At 45.1% G+C, this 19,222-nt stretch overlaps 1 protein-coding gene across 1 annotated transcript in view; it reads left to right on the top strand.

Annotated features, from left to right (window-relative positions):
• Positions 1–19,222, top strand: part of XDH (xanthine dehydrogenase) — a 411,630-nt gene that overhangs the window by 256,443 nt on the left and 135,965 nt on the right. Inside the window, exons 23-25 of the mRNA XM_069233805.1 lie at positions 10,099–10,232; positions 13,877–13,964; positions 18,347–18,433. Coding sequence (XP_069089906.1) covers positions 10,099–10,232; positions 13,877–13,964; positions 18,347–18,433 — 309 coding nt within the window. The remainder of the gene's footprint in view (positions 1–10,098; positions 10,233–13,876; positions 13,965–18,346; positions 18,434–19,222) is intronic.

Genomic DNA, 19,222 nt, shown 5'->3' on the forward strand with positions numbered 1-19,222 from the left:
GCACTGCCAGTTGACACAATTAATTTTCTTATTAGTCCTTAGCAAAGTGCACTACACTTGCCCAGGACATGTAAATTCAATGGCCCGTATTTATACTTTTTGACGCTAAACTGCGCTAACGCAGTTTAGCGTCAAAAAATTTTGCGCCGGCTAACGTCATTCTGAAGCGCCATGCGGGCGCCGTATTTATTGAATGGCGTTAGCCGGCGCAAGCAGACCGGCGCTGCCTGGTGTGCGTGGAAAAAAACCACGTACACCAGGCAGCGCCGGCGTTGGGAAAAGTGGCGCTAGGGCGTCTTAAAAATGGTGCAAGTCAGGTTGACGCAAAAAATTGCCTCCACCCGATTTGCGCCATTTTTAACGACGCCCAGACGCCATTTACATGACTCCTGTCTTAGTAAAGACAGGAGTCATGCCCCCTTGTCCAATGGCCATGCCCAGGGGACTTATGTCCCCTGGGCATGGTCATTGGGCATAGTGGCATGTAGGGGGGCACAAATAAGGCCCCCCTATGCCACCCAAAAAAAAAAAAAAAAAAAATTTATACTTACCTGAACTTACCTGAATGTCCCTGGGATGGGTCCCTCCATCCTTGGGTGTCCTCCTGGGGTGGGCAAGGGTGGCAGGGGGGGTCCCTGGGGGCAGGGGAGGGCACCTGTGGGCTCATTTTGAGCCCACAGGCCCCTTAACGCCTACCCTGACCCAGGCGTTAAAAAGTGGCGCAAATGCGGGGTATTTTGACCCGACCACTCCCGGGCGTGATTTTTGCCCGGGAGTATAAATACGACGCATTTGCGTCGCCGTCATTTTTTTAGACGGGAACGCCTTCGTTGCATCTCATTAACGCAAGGAAGGCGTTCACGCAAAAAAATGACGCTATTTGCCCATACTTTGGCGCTAGACGCGTCTAACGCCAAAGTATAAATATGGCGTTAGTTTTGCGCTGAAGTTGTGTCGAAAAAAACGACGCTAATTCGGCGCAAACAGAGTATAAATATGCCCCAATGTTTCTTGTGAGTCTGAAGCACCACCCACTTGAGTAGTTCTCTATCCATGTCTCAGCCCTGCCATTGCAGAGCCTCTGTGTGCAATTTTACACTGCCATTCTGACCTGACAAAATGACCTTTTTAAAATGGGCTAGAACTAAAAGATGTGCTATGCTCAGCACGCACAGCTTATGCCCTGACAGGCTCAAATATTCACAATAAGTAATTCAAACTCGATCAAATGAACAACAATTTGTCAACATGAGATGCATCTATAATTCAGGGTGAAAGTTGTAGTAATCCAAAATAATGTAATTGCATGTAGGTCAGATGCACTGTGCAAGTGTTACATCACACTTTAAATGACATTAGGACTAGTGCCCGTGACAGGAAATGCCCCAGAACACAACGTGGACACATCACATTTCCCCAAAAAACAGAGCAGTTTTTTGCAAAGTGCCTAGCTGCGGATTTTAGCCTCTAGCTCAGCCGTCACCTAGGGAAACCTACCAAACCTGTACATGTGTGAAAACCAGACACCTATGGGAATCCAAGATGGGGTGACTTGTGGCGCTCTCACCAGGTTCTATTACCCAGAATCCTATGCAAACCTCAAAATCTGGCCAACAAAACACTTTTCCCTCACATTTCGATGAAAGAAAGTTCTGGGATCTGAGCGGAGCCACAAATTTCCTTCCACCCAGCATTCCCCCAAGTCACCCGATAAAAATGGTACCTCACTTGTGTGGGTAGGCCTAGTGCCCGCGACAGGAAATGCCCCAAAACACAAGGTGGACACAGCACATTTTCCTAGAAAAAAACGGCCTGTTGTTTGTAAAGTGCTTAGCTGTGGCTTTTGGCCTCTAGCTCAGCCGGCACCTAGGAAAACCTACCAAACCTGGACATTTCTAAAAACTAGACACGTAGGGGAATTCATAATGTGGTGACTTGTGGGGCTCTCAACAGCTTCTGTTACCCAGAATCCTTTGCAAATCTCAAAATTTGGCAAAAAAAACAAGTTTTCCTCACATTTCGGTGATGTAAAGTTCTGGAATCTAATTAGCCACAAATTTCCTTCCACCCAGCATTCCCTCAAGTTTCCCAATAAAAATTGTTCCTCACTTGTGTGGGTAGGCCTAATGCCCATGACAGGAATGCCCCAAAACACAATGTGAACACCGCACATTTTCATAGAGAAAACTGACCTGTTTTTTTCTAAGTGCCTATCTGTAGATTTTGGCCTCTAGCTCAGCCAGCACCTAGGAAAACCTACCAAACCTGTACATTGCTACAAACTAGACACCTAGGGGAATTTAGAATGGGGTGACTTGTGGGGCTCTCACCAGGTTCTGTTACCCAGAATCCTTTGCAAACCTCAAAATTTGTAGAAATAAATACACTTTTTCCTCATATTTTGGTGACAGAAAATTCTGGAAACTGAGAGGAGCCACAAACTTCTCACCCAGCGTTCACCCAAGTCTCCTGATAAAAATTGTACCTCAGTTGTGTGAGTAGGCCTAGTGCCCGCGTCAGGAAATGCCCCAAAACACAATGTGGACACATCACATTTTCCTAGAGAAAACAGACCTGTTTTTTGCAAAGTGCCTATCTGTGGATTTTGGCCTCTAGCTCAGCCGGCATCTAGGAAAACCTACCAAACCTGGACATTTCTTAAAAACTAGACACCTAGGGGAATCCAGAAGGGGGTGACTTGTGGGGCTTTCACTGGGTTCTGTTACCCAAAATCTTTTGCAAACCTCAACATTTAGACAAAAAAAAAAACTTTTCCAGCACTTTTCGGTGATGGAAAGTTCTGGAATCTAAGAGGAGCTACAAATTTCCTTCCACCCAGCGCTCCCCCAAGTCTCCCAATAAAAATGGTACCCCACTTGTGTGGGTAGGCCTAGTGCCCCCATCAGGAAATGCCCCAAAACACAATGTGGACACATCAAAATGATCTATTACAAAACTACCTGTTTTTGCTGGGGGAAGGGCACCTGCGTTTTTGGTTCCAGGTGTGGCGGTCATCTAGGGAAGCAAAAACAACAAGTGATGGACGGAATGCTGAACATTGTCAAACACTCACCCCCAGTCACAGATCTGGGTTTAATCCATCGTTCTTTTGCTCACCATGCCACCCCAGTTTGGACCCAGCTATATGCAAATCAGTCTTGACCCTGTTCCTCATGGGAACAGTCCAGCCCGAACTGCCAAGCCAGGTCCTCACTGGACCGGAAACAAGCATCCTGGGACCGGTTTCGGGGTTTCACCCCTCATCAGCCAGGCTAGCTTGAATCCAGTGGCATGGGAAGCACGGGACCCACGTCTGGGCATACCCTTCCCACTTAGGGCGACAAAGCAAAAACAACAAGTGATGGACGGAATGCTGAACATTGTCAAACACTCACCCCCAGTCACAGATCTGGGTTTAATCCATCGTTCTTTTGCTCACCATGCCACCCCAGTTTGGACCCAGCCATATGCAAATCAGTCTTGACCCTGTTCCTCATGGGAACAGTCCAGCCCGAACTGCCAAGCCAGGTCCTCACTGGACCGGAAACAAGCATCCTGGGACCGGTTTCGGGGTTTCACCCCTCATCAGCCAGGCTAGCTTGAATCCAGTGGCATGGGAAGCACAGGACCCACGTCTGGGCATACCCTTCCCACTTAGGGCGACAAAGCAAAAACAACAAGTGATGGACGGAATGCTGACCATTGTCAAACACTCACCCCCAGTCACAGATCTGGGTTTAATCCATCGTTCTTTTGCTCACCATGCCACCCCAGTTTGGACCCAGCCATATGCAAATCAGTCTTGACCCTGTTCCTCATGGGAACAGTCCAGCCCGAACTGCCAAGCCAGGTCCTCACTGGACCGGAAACAAGCATCCTGGGACCGGTTTCGGGGTTTCACCCCTCATCAGCCAGGCTAGTTTGAATCCAGTGGCATGGGAAGCACGGGACCCACGTCTGGGCATACCCTTCCCACTTAGGGCGACAAAGCAAAAACAACAAGTGATGGACGGAATGCTGAACATTGTCAAACACTCACCCCCAGTCACAGATCTGGGTTTAATCCATCGTTCTTTTGCTCACCATGCCACCCCAGTTTGGACCCAGCCATATGCAAATCAGTCTTGACCCTGTTCCTCATGGGAACAGTCCAGCCCGAACTGCCAAGCCAGGTCCTCACTGGACCGGAAACAAGCATCCTGGGACCGGTTTCGGGGTTTCACCCCTCATCAGCCAGGCTAGCTTGAATCCAGTGGCATGGGAAGCACGGGACCCACGTCTGGGCATACCCTTCCCACTTAGGGCGACAAAGCAAAAACAACAAGTGATGGACGGAATGCTGAACATTGTCAAACACTCACCCCCAGTCACAGATCTGGGTTTAATCCATCGTTCTTTCGCTCACCATGCCACCCCAGTTTGGACCCAGCCATATGCAAATCAGTCTCGACCCTCTTCCTCATGGGAACAGTCCAGCCCGAACTGTCAAGCCAGGTCCTCACTGGACCGGAAACAAGCATCCTGGGACCGGTTTCGGGGTTTCACCCCTCATCAGCCAGGCTAGCTTGAATCCAGTGGCATGGGAAGCACGGGACCCACGTCTGGGCATACCCTTCCCACTTAGGGCGACAAAGCAAAAACAACAAGTGATGGACGGAATGCTGAACATTGTCAAACACTCACCCCCAGTCACAGATCTGGGTTTAATCCATCGTTCTTTTGCTCACCATGCCACCCCAGTTTGGACCCAGCTATATGCAAATCAGTCTTGACCCTGTTCTTCATGGGAACAGTCCAGCCCGAACTGCCAAGCCAGGTCCTCACTGGACCGGAAACAAGCATCCTGGGACCGGTTTCGGGGTTTCACCCCTCATCAGCCAGGCTAGCTTGAATCCAGTGGCATGGGAAGCACGGGTCCCACGTCTGGGCATACCCTTCCCACTTAGGGCGACAAAGCAAAAACAACTAGTGATGGACGGAATGATGAACATTGTCAAACACTCACCCCCAGTCACAGATCTGGGTTTAATCCATCGTTCTTTTGCTCACCATGCCACCCCAGTTTGGACCCAGCCATATGCAAATCAGTCTTGACCCTGTTCCTCATGGGAACAGTCCAGCCCGAACTGCCAAGCCAGGTCCTCACTGGACCGGAAACAAGCATCCTGGGACCGGTTTCGGGGTTTCACCCCTCATCAGCCAGGCTAGCTTGAATCCAGTGGCATGGGAAGCACGCGACCCACGTCTGGGCATACCCTTCCCACTTAGGGCGACAAAGCAAAAACAACAAGTGATGGACGGAATGCTGAACATTGTCAAACACTCACCCTCAGTCACAGATCTGGGTTTAATCCATCGTTCTTTCACTCACCATGCCACCCCAGTTTGGACCCAGCCATATGCAAATCAGTCTCGACCCTGTTCCTCATGGGAACAGTCCAGCCCGAACTGTCAAGCCAGGTCCTCACTGGACCGGAAACAAGCATCCTGGGACCGGTTTCGGGGTTTCACCCCTCATCAGCCAGGCTAGCTTGAATCCAGTGGCATGGGAAGCACGGGACCCACGTCTGGGCATACCCTGGGGCGACAAAGCAAAAACAACAAGTGATGGACGGAATGCTGAACATTGTCAAACACTCACCCCCAGTCATAGATCTGGGTTTAATCCATCGTTCTTTTGCTCACCATGCCTCCCCAGTTTGGACCCAGCCATATGCAAATCAGTCTTGACCCTGTTCCTCATGGGAACAGTCCAGACCGAACTGCCAAGCCAGGTCCTCACTGGACCGGAAACAAGCATCCTGGGACCGGTTTCGGGGTTTTACCCCTCATCAGCCAGGCTAGCTTGAATCCAGTGGCATGGGAAGCACGGGACCCACGTCTGGGCATACCCTTCCCACTTAGGGTGACAAAGAAAAAACAACAAGTGATGGACGGAATGCTGAACATTGTCAAACACTCACCCCCAGTCATAGATCTGGGTTTAATCCATCGTTCTTTTGCTCACCATGCCACCCCAGTTTGGACCCAGCCATATGCAAATCAGTCTTGACCCTGTTCCTCATGGGAACAGTCCAGCCCGAACTGCCAAGCCAGGTCCTCACTGGACTGGAAACAAGCATCCTGGGACCGGTTTCGGGGTTTCACCCCTCATCAGCCAGGCTAGCTTGAATCCAGTGGCATGGGAAGCACGGGACCCACGTCTGGGCATACCCTTCCCACTTAGGGTGACAAAGAAAAAACAACAAGTGATGGACGGAATGCTGAACATTGTCAAACACTCACCCCCAGTCATAGATCTGGGTTTAATCCATCGTTCTTTTGCTCACCATGCCACCCCAGTTTGGACCCAGCCATATGCAAATCAGTCTTGACCCTGTTCCTCATGGTATCCCACTAAAAAGAAAAAGAAAAGAAAATTACACACAAGACAACACAAATATCATTGTGCACTAATCTAATGACAGTTTCACACACAATCCTGCATTTAGTACACCACTTACAAAATGTCATTCACGCATGGCAACAATAGTCATTTGGAGTTAATAGTTTTTACTTACCTAAAACATGCAACTACGCAACCGCATGTCAACCACTGCCAAAACCACAACGAGCCACAGCAAAGGAAGCAAAACATTTGAACTACATCAAAAAGGACAAATAAACTGTTATAATCACAAATGCAAATACTTCTCCAGTTGACTAACCCCGCCACCAAACACTTAGAAATATTCCCTGTTGTCTAGTGGTGTCTGCCTCCCTTGTGGCCAGATGGGCCTAAAACAATTAGGCAGATCTGCCCCCAAGGGGGGCAGAAATGGCCACCAGTACTGTGCTGAATCCTTTGCCCAAGGTGCCGCCCCCCCTACAAAAAAAACTAAAAAAACCCTGGCGCCTTAGGGGCCTAAAAATAATAGGCCCATCTGCCCCCATGGGGGGCAGAACTGCCCAACAGTGCTTTGCCCCCTTGGGGGGGGGGGGGTTGACCCTTCCCAACGTGGGCACCCCCCAACACAAAAAAAAACAAAGAATTTTTTTTTAAAAAAAATCTCTGGCGTCTTGGTGGCTTCTGCCCCCCTTGGGGGCAGATGGGCCTAAAAAACACAGGCCAAACTGCCCCCAAGAGGAGCAGAAATTGTATAAAATATATTGCCCCCCTTGGGGGGCCAACCCTTGCCCAAGGGGCCACCCCACCACACAAAGCACACACACACACAAGATCCCTGGTGGTAAGTGGATTCTGCCCCCCTAGGGGGCATATGAGCCTAAAACAAAGTAGGCCAATCGGTCCCCAAGGGGGGTAGAACTGTCCAACAGTGCTTTGCCCCATTTGGGGAGACGACCCTTGCCCAAGGGGCCACCCCCCACACAAGAAAAACAAAAAAACAATCACTGGCTTCTACCCCATTTGCGGCAGAACAGCCTAAAAATCATAGGCTGATCTGCCTTTCCTTTCCCCTGATGCCTCCTTTCTAGCAAACCCTCCTCCCCCCCCTGCCTGAGGAGAAACTCACCTCCTCTTTCAACGGTGCGCTGGAAGAAATTGCTTCCAGCGCTTCAGGCCCCTCTGATGATGTCAACGCGTGATCGCATGCTGACATCATTAGAGAGGGGAGGGGTCGGGGTGGAAGGTGAAGCGATTCCCCTTCCAGCCCTGACCTGGAGGGGTGGGGGGAGTCCCTTTGGGGGGCGCTAGCGCTTCCCCCGAGGGCTGGTCCCAGGACGTAATGGTTACGTCAGCGCCGCACCACCGGACTTAACCATTACGTTCTTGGCGACCAAGAGGTTAATGGAGATTGACAGAGAGCCTGTATAAACTCCCTATTAACCTGGGGAATCAAACTGGCAATTGCTTTTACCAAATAGGCCAAGGGTGGTCTGCACATGACAGAGAATATAGGTCACAGCATGCACTGCCACAAATGGCCCCTTTAGTGCCAAAGAAAGCCCTAAGTTGGGAGACAGGCACCTCACAAACCTGGGAGAAAAGGAAGCTCTTTCTGCTAAAATTAGTAGTGAACCAGACAGAAAACAGGGAGACAGAACAGCCAGAGGCTATAGTGTGGTAAGAAACGTTTGAAGCAGGAGTGGCATTAAAGCGATTTAAAATGTAAACAAACCGATGAAGCAAGCTATGCTGTGTCGGTTTCAAAGTACCTTCAGTTTCTGACCTATGCACAGTGCAGCCATCCCTAAATAGTCCAAGGATGGTCTGCAAATCCCAGAAAACACATCCACTAGATTCCATTGGCTACCGGTCAAGAAGTGAATCACCTTAAAGCTTCTCACCCACATGTACAAGGCCAAACACAATACAGGGCCAGCCTACCTGAACCACTGCGTCTCCTTCCACACCCCTGCCAGATCCTTCCACTCCACCCAGATGGCCCTGGCCCATCTCTCGCATCATCCCCAAAACCACTGCCGGAGAACGATCTTTCACCTACACTGCAGCAAAGAGTTAGAACAACCTCCCCCTGCACCTCAGACAAAGTCCGTCGCACACCATCTTCAGGAAGAACCTCAAGGCGTGGCTCTTCGGATGAGGCCCTTCTTCCTCCCCCCACCCCCCCCCAGCACCTTGAGACCCTCAGAGGTGCGTAGTCGCGCTTTACAAATATTGATTGATTGATTGATAGAGCATGCACTACCCAAAATGGCCTCTCTTGTGTGGAACACACAACGCCTTAAGATGACGGGCAGGTACCCCACTAACCCAGAAGAAAGGAAGCTTTTCCCTCTAAAATTAGCAGTAGGCCGAAGTCAAGTAAAAGAAAGATGAGAGCCAGAAAGGAGGAGGGAACAAGGCCATAGTGCAATAAAAAAAGTTCAGAGACAGGAGATCCAATGAAAGTGTGTTAACAACAAGCCAGAAAATTAACAAAACCACTCACTCACTATAGAAATTAAAAAAGTAAGCAGAAAGAGTAGAATAATAAAACAAGATGTGCAAGTGTTATGTGGGTACTAATGTCTAGATGTAGAATTCTATAGATGTCATTTGTTTTCACTTGGTGTATGTTCTAGAATTCTGGATGTGACTCGGCCAGTTGGATCTTGTTTTCCTGGCTGTGAGTCCTGGGTCCTACATTGGAATGAACTTCTTCCCTGGAAATTAATTCAGTTTCCTTTCCTGATATTTCCAGAGTTTACAACATTATGGCAGCTTGGATTTCCTAACCTGTCAGTGCCACAGCGGCCCCTACATAAACGAGGAGATGCCTCCAGATTGCAGAGAATACATACATTAGAATACATTAGAATGCTCAAAATTGCCACTTTAGTGTTGAACACACTCACACCCTAGACAAAACCCTACAACCTCAGAAGAAAGAAAACTGTTTCCACTAAAATTAGCTGTTGGCTAACTATTTTAATTCCATGCACATTGCACACATTTCCCACCTAATGCCTGCTAACTGATGTCATTTTGTAATTCCCAGATTGACTTTTGCACCATGTTTCACTTTAGCCCCTTCTTTTTATATGTAGTAAGTAGTCACTTACAAAACAGGTTCTCAATAATTTCTAACTTGAATAGAGCACTAATCTGCAATTTAAAATGTGAAATAGATGGAAATAGTAATTGGTTACCTGAGAATAGGAGCAGAAATACATTTAAAACCTTATTAGGTGTGTACCTGTAAATTATAGTCTTTTCATAAATCACAACTATCTAATGTCTATACAACTCCGCACCATTTATATTTTACACAAGTAGATTTGGTAGGGCAAATCTGGCAGAATGTATCTGGGAAATGTCTATTACATTTCAGATGGATGTAGAATTAGGTGAGAAAATCGTCAATTCTGCATGTAATTCCCCCTTTTCGTAGGGAAGATTTGGAATCAGAGGTATTTATTGCGCCTGGTAAATACGTCATCCTGTGGAGTTATATTTATGAGATTCAGAACTTTTTTTTACCCTCTTCAAAGGTACCATCAAACTTGGAATTCTTTTCAAGTTCCTCAAAATTGGATTAGATTGACAATATACAGGATTGAATAAAAAAACATTAATAATGAAGTTGATTTACACAAGTCCATACTAAATATTTCCTTAAATGTTTCTTAACATTTATTTATTGTAAAATATAGGTCTTTGCTGCCACCGCTTTGGGAGTTCCATCAAATCGAATTCTGGTTCGAGTGAAGAGATTAGGAGGAGGATTTGGAGGAAAAGAATCTAGGAGTGCTGTTGTGTCAACAGCGGTCGCCGTAGCAGCAAACAAGTAAGTTTTATGACAAAAACAATCTACATTTTGGACAATTGGGGACAGTGTCCTGTCGCAAGTCAAAGAGAAATGCTTTCTACTGGAATATCAACTTCCTGGGCACTCTTTTTACTGAATTCTCTAGATTTCAAAATTCCAGATGGCGCAGAAAGAAGCTTACTGGTCCCACCAGCATTAATGAGCCTTTCTTAATAGGGGCCTCGCTCCTTTTCGCCCAGATCAATATATACACCTGGTTTTAACATTTTACTCTCAGGCTGAAAGAACTTTATTTGAGCATTCACTACAAAGATTAAAACATTATCATTTGAGTCATTGTCAAATCCATGTGGAAACATCGTGAAAGGGTCTTCAATACACAACTGGCAGGAGTTTTTCAAGATGAATCTATTATAGATGGAGACGGTCTACTTTTCCGAGTGGTAGTCATTTTGCCATATCTTAGATGTTTAAACGAGTTTACATTTGTACAAATAATATTTCCTTCTCAGAAAAAAAGACTCTTTTGCATTGCTACACAAATATAAAAGTTGGTTACTGTCTCAAACTAAGCACATGTAAGAAGAAGTGCGTAGATGAAGTTTTGTGCTCCGGATATGGATGATATTTTTCCAACTAAATTGGTTTCTTGTTGCTGATTTGTAGTTGTTTCTGGACAGAGCCTCTTTCCTTGGGAGGTTCTTGGTCCTTTAGGTGCAGGTCAGTCCTCTGAGTCCTCAGAGGTCGCTGGTCTCGCTGGATGCATCACTGTGCAGGTTCTTTGAGTCTGGAGACAGGCAGGTAGGGCTGGGGCCAAGTCAGTTGTCATCTCCGTCGTCTATGTGGGGCTTTCAGGCCTGCAGTCCTCCTTCTTTCTTCAGGTTGCAGGAATCTGATTTCTTGAGTTCAGGGTCACCCCTAAATACTGAATTTAGGGGTGTGTTTAGGTCTGGGGAGCAGTAGCCAATGGCTACTGTCATGGAGGGTGGCTACACCCTCTTTGTGCCTCCTCCCCGAGGGAAGGGGGGCACATCCCTATTCCTATTGGGGGAAATCCTCCAAAACCAAGATGGAGGATTTCTCAAGGCAGGGGTCACCTCAGCTCAGGACACCTTAGGGACTGTCCTGACTGGTGGGTGACTCCTCCTTGTTTTTCTCATTATCTCCTACGGACTTGCCGCCAAAAGTGAGGGTTGTGTCCGGAGGGGCGGGCATCTCCACTAGTTGGGATGCCCTGGGGTGCTGTAGCAACAGGCATGAGCCTTTGAGGCTCACCGCCAGGTGTTACAGTTCCTGCAGAGGGAGGTGAGAAGCATCTCCACCGAGTGCAGGCTTTGTTCCTGGCCACAGAGTGACAAAGGCACTCACCCCATGTGGCCAGAAACGTGTCTGGTTGTGGCAGGCTGGCAGGAACTGGTCAGCCTAACACTAGTCCCTAGCGTCCACTGCCCCACCATCATCTGTATGCTTTTCACTGTCCCCACAACCCTCCTTTGTCTGTGTTCTTCCCACACCTCTCTGGCCCAATCTCAATTGTCTCATTGCTTGCTCCTAGCCAACCCGCTCACCTTCTGTTGTCAGAACTTGTACTTAGAACTCATGCAACGCAGTAAAACTACCAAAGTTGCTTAGCTATGTTGCCTGAAAAGGAGAGACTAGAATGGTGCCACATCTATTTAGATATGTCGCTGTAGCTCTCTCCACCAGCACTGGTGCACTTTAGACCACCATTTCCATTTACACATCCTTGCACCATCGTGCAAGGGGTCTGTGTAATATCTAGCATAGTATTTTTTTGTGGTATACAGTTTAACATTTTTGCAACTATGTATATGTTAAGTACAGTCTGAAAAGTTTAGAGGGAAAAAAAACACTTTTCACAAACTTCATGTCTGCTCCGAGGATGCATAGCGTTTTGATGCAAAGCCCTGCCTTTCAAACGTTGATTGGGCTTTCTAAAAGTTGTAAAATGGGCTGAAGCTGAGAGAGAGCAAGGGCAATGTGAACGCTGATAAAGGTTCATGTCCAAGAGAACCCCCTAAAAAGTGTCACAGATAAAAATAAATACTAATGAGGTAGCATTGAGGACACCAGACTGTTTTCGATATTATCTGAATACAGGGATTCCCCATATCAATGGTAAACCTGCAGAGATGTTTCTAAGTGGAATGCAACTAGAGAACATAACATGTCTCTGTCCGCCGCTCGGCAGTGACTGCTAAAAGTAGGTCTTGTTATACACAGATTAGCAGGGGCCTAGAGGTACTGGGTGGACAGCTATGCTTGAAGACCGCATGGAACATCCAAGATGACTGTGTTCTGAGATGCTTTAATTGTTTAAATTATAATTTGTGACGTGATGACTTCCGAGTTTAGAAATGAAATGATCAACTATAGCAAAGTATTCCTGAAAAACATCACATAGCTTGACAGGTTTTGTCTTTAAAAAAAGAAAGCATATTTTATATATATATATATATATATATATATATATATATATATATATATATATATATATATATATATATATATATATATATATGTGTGTGTGTGTATATATGTATATATGTGTGTGTATATATATATATATATATATATATATATATATATATATATATATATATATATATATATATCACGTCATAACTAACCAGTGCACAATTCACGCTGAGTTAGAATATTCTAATGACTTGACTTGGCAACAATATTATTGCCACCATATATATAGGACAATATATAGGACAACAATTCCTATAACGCTTTATTTTGGAAGGAGGATATAAATTGCTTGAGTGCTTGAGAGTAAGAACTTACCCACCAGTTATTACCGTGAACAAGACCGAAACTGCGATAACTGATGTGGTGGGTGGCTTGTCCTGGAAAAATGAAATAGCTGGGCACATTTATCGAGAAGTGATGCACACCAGGCAAGAGCAGTTCTATCAGTTTAAACGGAGGACAGGGTGTTTGATCCATAGTTTTTTAGTAATTGGGTATGCAAGGAGTATCCATGACTTGATTTGCTCTCGGATGGATAAGAGTTCCTCTCTGATGTTAAGGGTGATTTCAGTGCCATGGAGTGGTTGAAATCCTGAATGAGTCAATGAGTGGGCTGTTTATTGTCCGTGCGATGTGAGAGATGTGTGCTTACTATGCATTAAAGAGCCTTGGCAGAGAGAGGTTTGTTTTTTCACCAAAATGTCAGGCTCAACATTTCCTTCCGTCAGTATGATGTGATTACTGCTTGTTTGAGGCTTGCAGGCACAGTTCCTGTGGAGAAGCACTTGTTTATGAGGTCAGTAATGAGTGGTGCAAGAATGGAAACGTAGATAGCCTAGACTTCGTGTTGGAAAATGCAAATATCTGTCATCGATAATGTATTGTTTAAAGAACATCCCCTAAAGGAGAGGTCCTTGACTGTTCCGCCCTGATCTGTGTGGAATTTCAGGAAGGCATTCTTGTATTAATTGGAATTTCAGCCAATTAAATGATGTTACACTTGCTTGCATGGGATTGAGCATGTTGCAGAAAAAAACACACATGAGGTTCTTCCACGTTTTTCTTCCCCAGACTGCAAAATGAGTCTAGTCTTTGCTGCACTTGACGCTAGAGTCATCTTTTACAAACTCATTAACCACATAAACGGAATTTATTTTTTGCAGCACTGGTCGGCCAGTGAGGTGCATGCTGAACCGAGATGAAGATATGTTAATAACTGGAGGAAGACATCCTTTCCTTGGCCGATATAAGGTGCAGAATAAAGAAAGTTGTTTTGAAGGTTGTACATTCAGAACAAGCATACTGGTGATCCTCACTACAGGACCATACAAATCTTTTTCTAGGTCTCTGGATGTTTACCCTTCTCAAATATACCCCAACATGACTAAATTTGACTGATGATAAATACATTGTTTGTTTTCTTTAACGGTAGCATTGCAGTAAGGATACTTAGTAAGGATACAGTTGGTGGTCCCGGTGACAACACATGTAGAACTAGCCGATGACCTCTGAGAGCTCTGGACAAGCCCAAGGCAAAGTACCTGATGCTTGGGCCATTCTCAGGAATCTTCCCTTGGTTCTGTGGCTTCCTAAGATTCCCAGTCCTTGGTGCATGCCAATTTATAGATACCACATAGGCTCCAGGAAAGCGGATGATGTAATGGTTGTATGTACCATTATGAAACTATAGTCCTAAAGGGGGAGAAGGAAATGAGATGAGCTGCATGATCCCCCATTGGCACAGAAATCTCCAACATCCCATATTGTGGACTGAAAGGTCCTACTCCTTCAAAAAGGTTAGTGATGAAAGTGATAGAAATAAAAAATAGACGTATCCACTCTGTGTTTTCATGTATGAGGCTTTGCAGTAAGCGTTTTGCTTGCGGCCTGTTTAGTCTATTGTTGGATAGGAACATTTACTGGCAGAAACAACTTTAGCAGTCAAACTGGCCTTAAGTGGTCCTAGCTGGTCTATTGTTGGACGTCGAGCTTGGAAACCAAAGTTACTGTGAGAATTATGAGCTTTATTAAAAACTAATTTTGCTGTAGCAAGAGCTGTTCACAGGCAATATCATAAGCAGGTTCCACAGCTTTGCATTAGATCCACAGGAGCTCGCAACTAGGAAACTTTGAGGTGGTTAAGAGTTCATACAGGCACTTCTTTTGGCAATACAGGTACTAGATTTAGACTTTGCATTACTATCACTCTGTTCGCAGGCGGACGACTACCTTGAAAGAATGAAGATCTCAATCTGAGGCATATCCTAGGCAATGTTCACATCAGGTTCCACTGATCATAGTATGCAATTGAGGAAGGCACCAAGACTGAAGAAAATGCTTTGAGTAGGGGCAAGTGCTCCCAGCAGCCTAAGAAAGATGATCAGGTCCATATAGTCATAGCTGTTTGTCTCTTTAGTTGATTTTCAATCCAAAGTTCTTTCAAGCTGTTAAGCAGCTTCTGGTTACAAGACCAAAATAGGTTAAATTCTTACAAATCAGTCAATTACTGTCAGTAACAACTTGGAGATGTGCTACGTGTCACTCCCACCGTTTATTCACCCATTGATTGAATACCCAAATTAGCTATCAGTTTCTAGAAGAGAATAAGAACAAGGTTGGTGAAGGATGCTAAACACTGACAAAGCAAAGCCTATATGTTCATAGTTTATACCTACCATCATCTGTCAACAGGTATGCAATGTGCTCCGTACACTAGAAAGCATTGCTGCCTCAAGCCTTCTTCAGTAATTTTATTGGATCTTAACTTTCCAGAGGTGATTTTTTACCAATATCTTTTTCTGCTCTCATAGTTGAGCTGTGGGTGCTTCAACTCCCAGTTTAGAGCTGTTACCACCCCAGAATGCAGATCCTGTATGTGGACGCCATTACAAGCATCTACCTTTAGGATATAACAGAACTAAGGTTCCCAGGCACTAAGAGGTCTCTCCCAGATTATAAGGGACATTGGGGCAAGGAAGCAGGCTGTATCCAAAGCTCTATCTGAGCAAGTCATCATGAAGTCAGATAGGTGTCAGAAGAGGTCCCTCTAAATCTGTTGGTTTTGTCTGAAATGTTCAGAGCAAGAAAGGTTAAAATTTTACATCCAGGGAAGTCCTCTTGCTGGTCGGAAAATGTTGGCCCCTTTGCCAAGTGAAGATGTTTACCTTCAGATTTAGGGCCTAAGTTATATGTTGGCTGGGAGGGAACTCGATCGGAGCAGTGATGGAGTTTCCTTCCTGCTAACATAGTGGTCTGCCCGCCTATTTTAATTTGACCGGACCATTAGTTTGGCCATGGTGAAGTCTACTCTGTCTCTGCTGTGGCCAAACTTCACCGATGGACATGGGGAGTAAGGGTGGTTGGAGAAATGGCTACGTGTCCGCTCGCCCATTTTAGATGGGAGGACATGTAGCCATCTTTTACTGTTTTTCACTGCCAGGCAAAACCTGGTGGTGAGAGACAGTAAAACAGAAATCATGCTCAGCCTGCCACGGGAGAAGACTCCTATGGCAAGGGGAGCATTTTTGTTTCTTTACAAAAGTAAAATCCTGGTTCAGGATTTTCTTTTTTTAAATGAAAAATAAATCCTCTTTGCTTAAGGGCTGCAACCTGCTGTAACACGGAGTAAAATGCATTGATAGGAATCGTCATTATGGCAGTTGCTGGCAATGCTTTTATAAATTAAAGCCTGCTTGGTGGTCATTTATAAGTTAGTTTAGTGGTCCCTCCACCATGTGGTTGGAGTGATTTACAAATAAAATACTAATAAAAATCAGGGAACGCAGAACTCTCCAGCTGTGCAATTCTGCAGGCTGTACCCAACAATGAATTCCACAAAGCCAGGTGCCTTCTCGCCAGGGTTCAGCTGAATTGGATTTGCTGCTGTGGAGAAGCTCATAGCAGGAGAAATATTTTTCACAGCCTGTAGAGGGTGCACCTTGGGCTTATGCAGCAGTTTCTGCTCTCCCTAAAGCAAACAATCGCACCTTGCTCCTCATTCTCAAATTCCAAAATCTGGAAACCCTTCACGCTTGCACAGAGCCTGTATTTCCATCCAGAATTATGGCAAGGGGTAATGAGCAGTCCCCCATCTCTGTGGTCACTTTAAACTAGAATGACTAGACCACCCCCCTTTGATCACTCCAAATCAGTTCTGGGGACACCTGCCATTCACTGGGATTGGTACCAGTCTGACTGGGAGGGCAAAAACTTGGGACTTTCCAGGTGTCACCTAACATTTGATTGTGACAGTTTAGGCCCCTTTGCAGTAAATTAAGTTCCTGAGCCCCAACTGGTCTTCCTGCCAGGGGAGACCACCACCTCCTCACAGCTAACTCATTGTCTCTGCTCTGGGAGCAAGTTTTACAACTCAAAAGGGCTACTACTGGTTGGGATACTGCCTGAGAGCTATTGCAAATTAGACTCAAGGAGCTTGATTGATTGATTGATTGATTGACAGGCAAATGGTAACCTTCTACAAGTTACTTTTCCTTACTATTTGGTAAAAATCTGATTTGATTTTGCCATTGCTTTACATTTTAATAGCTATTAAAGATAGTGTTATAATTATATTTCTAGCTGGTCCTATTCCTAAGATACAACATTAGTATTAGTATTTGTAATGTGACTATTCTCCACTGGTCAGCTACGCCTGTCACTGTAAAAATAGCTTTTTGGGCCTTGTGACTGTACAGACATTGTAATATTCATTTTCTACGTGTCACATGTTTACGTATCCTGTATCCTGCCTTGTGGGTCAAAAGGCTTACATAGGGCTAACCTACTAGCATTTAAAATGGATGTTCCCACCTGTCAAAAGGAGTATTTTACTAGATCAGACTGCAGGTTTTATAGTGCATCAGTCAGGATTCACAGGATAGGCCTGAGGTCATGATTGCACTGCCACTATAGTGTTTGGCACAAGAGGTACTGTAGTCAATTAGTTGCATTTGACTTGCAGGCCGTGGGTGCACTTTCTACACCATACACTAGGATGTGCAGGCAAATTACATGTACCAGTTATATATCAGCCAATTTAACCATGTTTAAAGGGAGAGCCCAGGCAACTTACTTTTGGTTAACAGGGGCACAAAGTTCTAAAGTCAGACAAAAATAAAGTCCATCAAATGCCAAAAATCCTGGGTGATCATGCAGAAAAGGCAGATTTCATACAGTGAGAGTGCTGCATATATGCTTTAAGTGGGCACACACTGCAAGGACTAGCAGGACAATTGACCCTGGATGAGACAATCTGAAAACCATTGGTACACATAGCGCAGGTGCTTATCAAGTCACAATCTTTAATAAATGTTGTGGACAACCGATGAAATGTATTAGATAATATTTTATACTCGTATCTGCATATTATCTTATTCCCCTGTTAAAAGGACTGCTCTGGATACCCACTCCTGAAGTTCCCCCAATTAATCATCCTGAGTGTTTGCATAGAAGTGAGCAACAACATGTGAGGGTTCCTATGTCTCCCCTCCCTAACTTGTCAGCAGATCCTGTGCTACAACTCTCTTTCAGAAACAATTACCCCAATTTTCATTGCAATAGAGAATTTTTCACAGTAAACGTTACAGAGGGGAAGTTAGTAACAACATTACTGTTAATTGTTTTTTTCTTGATAGGTTGGCTTCATGAAGAATGGAAAAGTGGTTGCCTTAGATGTGACTCATTACAGTAATGCTGGCAACACACAGGATTTATCTCACCCAGTAAGTAGCAGAGCCAAAGCATGGCGTCTTGACGTGTGTGTATTTGCTGGACTACACATTTTCTAGATTTCAGCTCTTGTTCTGCCATCACAATTGTGCATGTTCTTGAATCCACACCATCAGGAGAAGTTCAATGTTGGAAACTTAAAGCTTGCAAGCGATAGAAAGTTTTCATTCTGTTGTCTCTTTTGAGTACTGAGATGTGTGCAGTATTTATTCCCAATTGTCTCTCTTCTGTATGGTCGTCTAATCAATCCTGCTCCCATGCAGGTCAGGTGAAAATGTTGGTGCAATTGGAGTTTTTATTGAACATGATGACTTAGTTAAGAGAGATATAATAGTTTGTGCTACATTTGCTCAGTGATGTTTGCTGCAAAGAAGAATGGCCTAGGTCATTAAAGATTAAGGATCTGTGAAGCAAATGTCACAAACTAACAGAGAATAAAGTGGGTTGTGGTGATTATATGTGGAATATCAGGTAACAAAATAGGAGAGGTCCTTTGTATAGAGATCCTGGATTAAAACAAAAGAGGCCTTATCTTTCTCTTGCTGTGTTCATCCCTTTTTCCCTGTAGAGGATGTAGCAAGAGTGGCAGGATTTTAGCTGGCTAAAGATTCTTCCCTGTGGATGATTAGCCTCAGGGAGGATCCCATGTGAGGAATTCACAAAGGGTAGAGTATGCTAACATGAAGATATTCTTTTCCAAGCACAAATGCTCCTTGCTCAAATCCCAGAGTAGGTTTTTGGCGTTGTCAAACAATTCAGAGGGGATAGCTGTCATGTTGCGA

The sequence above is a fragment of the Pleurodeles waltl genome, chromosome 5 (assembly GCF_031143425.1).
Source record: "Pleurodeles waltl isolate 20211129_DDA chromosome 5, aPleWal1.hap1.20221129, whole genome shotgun sequence".
Classification (NCBI taxonomy): domain Eukaryota; kingdom Metazoa; phylum Chordata; class Amphibia; order Caudata; family Salamandridae; genus Pleurodeles; species Pleurodeles waltl.